This window comes from Muscardinus avellanarius, assembly GCF_963383645.1.
Source record: "Muscardinus avellanarius genome assembly, chromosome: 16".
Taxonomy (NCBI): Eukaryota; Metazoa; Chordata; class Mammalia; order Rodentia; family Gliridae; genus Muscardinus; species Muscardinus avellanarius.
In genome coordinates this window covers 69,569,174-69,575,972 of record NC_137802.1, presented here as the reverse complement: position 1 = coordinate 69,575,972, position 6,799 = coordinate 69,569,174, and the positions used below count along the sequence as shown (strand labels likewise).

The window sequence follows — 6,799 nt, the reverse complement described above, 5'->3', positions numbered from 1 at the left end:
CCTGGAAGATGGGCTTCGCGGCGCGCTCGGGCTTCAGCGCTGGGGGACGCGCCGAGGCTCCTCGGCTGGGGGCGGCGGGCGCCCTCCTCTCGGGCCCCGGCCTGGGGTCCCCGACCGCTGGGGCCCCGGGGTGCTGCGAGGGCAGCGCCGGGACAAAGGCGGCGGGGGAGCCGGGGCGCCGCCGGCCGCGAGTCCCGAACCGCGAGTCCCGGGCCGCCCGCCCCGCCGCCCGCTCATTGGCTGGCGCGGCGCGGGCGCTCCCGCCCCGCCCCGCGATTGGCTGAGCCCCGCGCGAGCCGCCGTGACGTCACGCGCCCGAGGCGGCGGCGCCCCCGGCCCAGCCCGACCCCTCGGCAGAGGCGCCGCGGCCGGGCGGGCGGAGGATGCTGCGCGGCGCGCCGGGGGCCCCCGCCGCCACAGCCGCAGCGCCGCAGCCCCGCCGGCCGCGGCGGGCAGCCGACCCCGGCGGCCATGGGGGCCCTGACGAGCCGGCAGCACGCGGGCGTGGAGGAGGTGGACGTCCCGTCCAATTCCGTGTACCGCTACCCTCCCAAGTCCGGTGAGCGCCGGGGCGGCGGCGGGGAGGGCGGCGGGCACCTGCGGGCGGCAGCGGCCGGCCGGAGCCCGGGGTGCCGGAGCCGCCGCGGAGGCCGGGCCTTCCCCAGGAGCTGTCACTGGGGGACGCGGGCGCCTCAGCAGGGAGGGGGGCCCCTGCCCGGGTTGTGGGGTAGGACAGCTCCGCGGTGGAGGCCAGGCGTGTTTCAGATGTGTGGGGTGTCAGGTGTGTTTGCAGCAGCAGCAGCAGCAGCTGAGCTTCACTTTAAAAAGGCAAATAAATGCCTCCCGTCCCCGGCCGCGGCGGCCTCAGCATCGCGGTGCGGGAGGATCTTGACGGCGGAGGAGACAGGGCAGGGGGAATCAGCCCGTCCGAACTGTGGGCGCATAACCCAACCTACCCGGCCTTTCTTTCTTTCTTTCTTTCTTTTTTGAGGGTCTGGTAATGGAACCCTGGGGGATCGACCTCCGAGCTACACCCCCTCGGCCTATTTTTTATTCCTTTTTTTTTTTTTTGGTGGTACTGGGGGTGGAACCCAGAGGCTTTCTACCTCCGGGCTATACTCCCAGACCTTTTTTTTTACATTTTATTTGGAAACAGGGTCTCACTAAGTTGCTGAGAGCCTCACTCAGTAGCTGAGGCTGGCTTCGAACCCGTGCTATCCTCCTGTCTCAGCCTCCCAAGCGCGGGGATTACAAGCGTGCGCCACCACGCCCGGCTTTTTTATTCTTTTTTTGGAAACAGGGTCTCACTAAGTTGCTGAGAGCCTCACTAAGTCGCTAAGGCTGGCTTCGAACCCATGCGATCCTCCTGTCTCAGCCTCCCAAGGACGGGGATTACAAGCGTGCGCCACCACGCCCGGCTTTTATTCCTTATTTTGAAACAGGGTCTCACTAAGTTGCAGAGGACCTCACTGAGTAGCTGAGGCCGTCCACGAACCGCCGTCCTCCCGAACGCTGGGATTACCAGCGTGCGCCAGATGCTCGGCTATCTATCCGATCTTTATTTTTACTTGTTATTCGCCAGACTTCTGGGGACTCCCACCTTTCTCTCTGGCGTAGGACCTGATGGCGATTTTGGCGATCTTGCAGTGAGGTGTCAGAATTGGAGCTGAGCCGATTTCCTCTGGGTAGAATAAAGACATGCTAATGAGAAGCGCTGGTTTCTCAGCAGTGAGTCCAGTTTGTGCCAGGTGGAAGGCAGGCCAGACAATGAACCTGTCTCCCTGCAGAGTGTCTGCTGGAGCTTCCCCGCTCCCCCCACTCCGCACTGCTTTTGTGCCAAAGAATGAATCCTTGCAGAGATGAGTATGTGTAAGCGCTGTTTTAGGAAGGTCTGAGATAGAGCTGTGGACCATTACAGTTTTTTTTTTTTTTTTTTCCCGGCACTGGGGATGGAACCCAGGGGCATTCTTCCCTCCCAGCTCCACCCCCAGCCCTATTTTTTATTCTTTATTTTGCAACAGGGCCTCACTGAGCTGCAAAGGGCCTCCCTAAGTAGCTGAGGCTGTCCGTGAACCGCCATCCTCCTGTCTCAGCCTCCCAAACGCTGGGATCATAAGCGTGCGCCACCACGCTCGGTTGGACCATTAGAATTTTAATAAAACTCTGGCTAATTATGATTGCGAAGCCAGTGCTAAAGGAAGCACACGTCTTTTTTTAATAGACAAAAATATGCAGCAGTATTTGTGGATTTTTTCTTTAATCGCTTGGCTTTATTGATCAGAATCTGCCGCGTGTTTTGCTAAGTTCGGAATTTTCAGTGGTTTGCTGCTTCAGGAGAGCGGTGGCCCCTCCTTCCAGATGGAAATTAACAGAGGTAAATCTCTGGAAGGCTGCGCTCCAAAGGATATCAGTACAACTAACTCTAAATCTTGGATGATGATAATAAAAGGATAATGGACCAAAAGAAAGCCTTCTCTTCACTCTGCCAGTCTTTTCTTTTTGAGGTACTGGGGATTGAATCCAGGGGCATTTTATTTTATTTTTTTTTTGTGGTACTGGGGTTCCTGGAAGCCCTTCTACCTCTGGGCTACACTCCCAGACCTATTTTTACATTTTTACTTGGAAACAGGGTCTCCTAAGCCAGCGCACGCAGCTGGCTTCGAACCTGCGCGATCCTCCTGTCTCTGCCTCCCAAGCGTGGGGATTACAAGCGTATGCCACCACGCCCGGCAAATCCAGGGGCATTTTACCTTCCAGCCACACTCTCAGCCCTGTTTTTTTTTTTTCTTTTTCTTTCTTTCTTTTATTTTATTTATTTATTTATTTTGGTGGTACTGGGGTTCCTGGAAGCCCTTCTACCTCCGGGCTACACTCCCAGACCTATTTTTACATTTTATATTTGGAAACAGGGTCTCCTAAGCCAGCGCGCGGGGCTGGCTTCGAACCTGCGTGATCCTCCTGTCTCTGCCTCCCAAGCGCAGGGATGACAAGCGTGCGCCACCACGCCCGGCTCTTTCTTTATTTTGAAACAGGGTCTCACTAAGCTGCGGATGGCCTCACTAAGTAGCTGAGGCTGGTTGTGAACCCAGATCCTCCTGTCTCAGCCTCCCAAGTACTGGAATTACAAGCGTGGGCCACCACGCCCGGCCAAGAACAAATTTTAAAAGCATATATATAGATAGAGCCGGGCATTTGGGAGGCTGAGACTGGAAGATCGAGTTTGTGGACAGCCTTAGCTACTTAGGCCCTTCACAACTTAGTGAGACCCTGTTTCAAAATGAAGAATAGGGCCAGGCGTGGTGGCGCACACTTGTAATCCCAGTACTTGGGAGGCTGAGACAGGAGAATCACATGGGTTCGAAGCCAGCCTCCGCTACTTAGTGAGTCTCTCAGCACCTAAGTGAGACTCTTTTTACAAATAAAAATATAAAAATAGGTCTGGGAATGTAGCCCAGAGGTAGAAGGCCCCTGGGTTCCATCCCTAGTACCTCAAAAAAAGGCCCATTTTTTTTTAGTCTTTTTAATTAATTAGTTTATTTATTTATTTTTGGTGGTACTGGGGGTGGAACCCAGAGGCTTTCTACCCCTGAGCTATACTCCCAGACCTATTTCAGATTTTATTTGGAAACAGGGTCTCACTGAGTTGTTGAGAGCCTCACTAGGTAGCTGAGGCTGGCCGTGAACCTGGATCCTCCTGTCTCAGCCTCCCTAATGCTGGGATGACAAGTGTGCGCCACACGCCTGGCTAGGATGGTGTTCTTTTGTTCTTCAGTATCTTTCTCTTTCTACTTCTTACCATCAGCACATTTTATTGGCCACCTGCTGTATATTATGCATTGTGCTGCACCAGTGTATAGATTTTGACTCACGTGTTTATGGTTCATGCCTATGGCAAGCAGCAGGATAAAAGCCCTCTAATCAAATTTGTAGATAGCGATGTGGGCCATAGAAGGTAATATTAGTAATACAAGGTATTTGGTGGCCGTGCCAGCAGAGTAACAGAACCAATAAGCAATATATGTGAAATTTATTTTGAGGAATTAGCACACGTGATTGTGGGGGCTGGTAAGTCTGAAATTTCTATAGCAGGCTGGCACACTGGTAGATTTCTATGTTACGGTCTTGAGGCAGAGTGGGGCGCGGTGGTGCACGCTTGTAATCTCAGTACTTGGGAGGCTGAGATAGGAGGACTGCAGGGTCCAGGCCAGCCTCAGCAAGTAGTAAGACTCATCAACCTAGCAAGGCCCTGCTTCAAAAATAAAAATAAAACAGGGCTGGGGGTGTAGCTTGAAGCTGAACACCCCTGGCTTTGATCCCCAGCACCACAAAAACAACAAAAAAGTATTGAAGCAGAATTCTTTCCTCTCTGGGAAACCTCAGGTTTCTCTCTTCAGGCCTTCAGTTGATTGAATAAAGTGCACCCACATTATCAAGGATAATCTCCTTTACTTAAAGTCAGCTGGTAAAGATGTAAATCACACACTCAATATCCCTCACAGCAGCATCCGGCTAGTTCTAGATAGACAGCTAGGCACAGTAGCCTGGTCAAGTGGACATGTACAATGTCATGGTGGCTTCCTCTTTTTTTTTTTTTTTTTTTTGTGGTACTAGGAATAGAACCCAATGGCATTCTACCTCTGACCTATACCCCCAGCCCTATTTTCTTTCTTTCTTCTTTCTTTCCCTTTCTTTCTTTCCTTCTTTCTCTCTCTCTCTCTTTCTCTTGCTTTCTTCTTTCTTCTTTGCAGTACTAGGGATGGAACTCAGGGGCATTCTACCTTCAAGCTATACCCCCAGCCCTATTTTTTATTCTTTATTTTGAAACGGTCTCACTGAGTTGCAGAGGGCCTCACTAAGTAGCTGAGGCTGTCCTGGAACCGCGATCCTCCTGTCTCAGCCTCCCAAATGCTGGGATTACAAATGTGCGCCACCACTGGCTTCCTCTTTTAATGATTCTTGCTAACTAGGTGCCAAGCTTGAATTTTTAGTTGCTGAAAGAATGCTTGAACATGTAAAACAAAATAAAAAATGACAGTCTTTGTAAATTATTAAGTGCTGGGCATAGTGGTGCATGCTTGTAATTTTAGTACTCGGGAGGCTGAGACAGGAGGATCACAGGTTCAAAGCCAGCCTCAGCAATTTAGCAAGGCTCTTAGCAACCTAGTGAGACTCTGTTTCCTTTTTGTGTGTGTGTGCATGGTACTAGGGATGGAACTCAGGGGCCTTCTACCTGCAGGCTATACCTCTGGACCTGTTTTATATTTTACTTGGAAACAGGGTCTCACTAAGTTGCTGAGAGCCTCACTAAGTAAGTAGCTGAGGCTGGCTTTGAACCTGCCGTCCTCTTGTCTCAGTCTCCCAAGTCCTGGGATTACAAACATGGGCCACCACGCCCAGCTGACTCTGTTTCTTTTTTTCTTTTTTTTTTCTTTTTTACGGGTCAGGGGATGGAACCCAGGGGCATTCTATCTCTGAGCTACACCCCCTATTTTTTATTCTTTATTTTGAAACAGGGTCTCATTGAGTTGTAGAAGGCCTCACTAAGTAGCTGAGGCTGTCCTCGAACTGCGCTCCTCCTGTCTCAGCCTCCCAAATGCTGGGATTACAAGTGTGTACCACCATGCCCAGCTCTGACTTTGTTTCTAAATAAGGAATAAAATTGGGCTAGGAGTGTAGCTTAGAGATAGAGTGCCTCTGGGTTCATTCCCCAGCACCCAAAGAAAATAAATTATTTAAGCTGAGTAGAATGGCACACACTTGTAATCTAGTACTTGGGAAGTTTAGATAAGAGGACTGTAGATTGGAGGACAGCTTGGGCAATTTAGTGAGACTTTGTTTCAAATAAACACATATTTTTTCTTTTTTGCAGGTCTGGGGATGGAACCCAGGGGCATTCAACCTCTGAGCTACACCCCCTGCCCTATTTTTTATTCTTCATTTTGCAACAGGGTCACACTAAGTTATGGAGGGCCTCACTAAGTAGCTGAGGCTGTCCGTGAACCTGCAATCCTCCTGTCTCAGCCTCCCGAATGCTGAGATTATAAGGGTGCACCACCATGCTCTGATGAATGCAATTTATAAACGCACTGTGGTAGCTGGGTATGGTGATGTACACCTGTAATCCCAGTCCTTGTGAGGCTGAGACAGGAGAATCACAGGTTTGAGGCCAACCTCATCTACTTCTTGAGGCCTTCTGTAACTTAGTGAGACCCTGTTTCAAAATTAAGAATTAAATATAGCTGGGAATATAGCTCAGAGGCAGAATCCCCTGAGTTCAATCCCCAGTAACACACACACACACACACACACACACACACACACACACACACACACAGTGTGGTAAATTCATACACTAGAATGTTATTTGGTAATACAAAGGAACGAAGCATTGAAACTTGCTACATCATGGGTAAACCTTGAAAACATTATGCTAACTGAAAGGAGATGTGCAAAAGGCCATCTATTGTATAATCCCATTTATACCAAATGTCCAGAGAGGTAAATCCATAGAGACAAAGTAGATTAGTGACTGTGAGGGGCTGGGGGGAGGGAGGAATGAGGAGCGACTGCTAATGGGTTTCTTTTGGGGTAATAAAAAGTTCTAAAATTAGATAGTGATGAATGGTTACATAACTGTAAATACACTAAAAACCTCTGGATTGTTCCCTGTAATCCCAGTATTCGGTAGGTTGAGACAGGATTGCAGGTTTGAGGCTAGCCTCAGCAGTTTTTCAAGACTCTTGGCAACCTAGGGAGACCTTGTTTCAAAACTAGATAAATAAATAAATTAATAGGGCTT

General features: G+C 50.4%; 1 protein-coding gene across 7 annotated transcripts in view; it reads left to right on the top strand.

Annotated features, from left to right (window-relative positions):
• Window positions 1–471: 471 nt before the first annotated feature.
• RNF157 (ring finger protein 157) overlaps window positions 472–6,799 on the top strand; it is a gene marked incomplete at both ends in the record, with an annotated part of 85,581 nt that continues 79,253 nt past the window's right edge. For all 7 annotated transcript variants that reach the window (XM_080713341.1, XM_080713337.1, XM_080713336.1 and 4 more), the window contains one exon: window positions 472–559. In XM_080713341.1, the coding sequence (XP_080569467.1) occupies window positions 472–559 (88 nt within the window). The remainder of the gene's footprint in view (window positions 560–6,799) is intronic.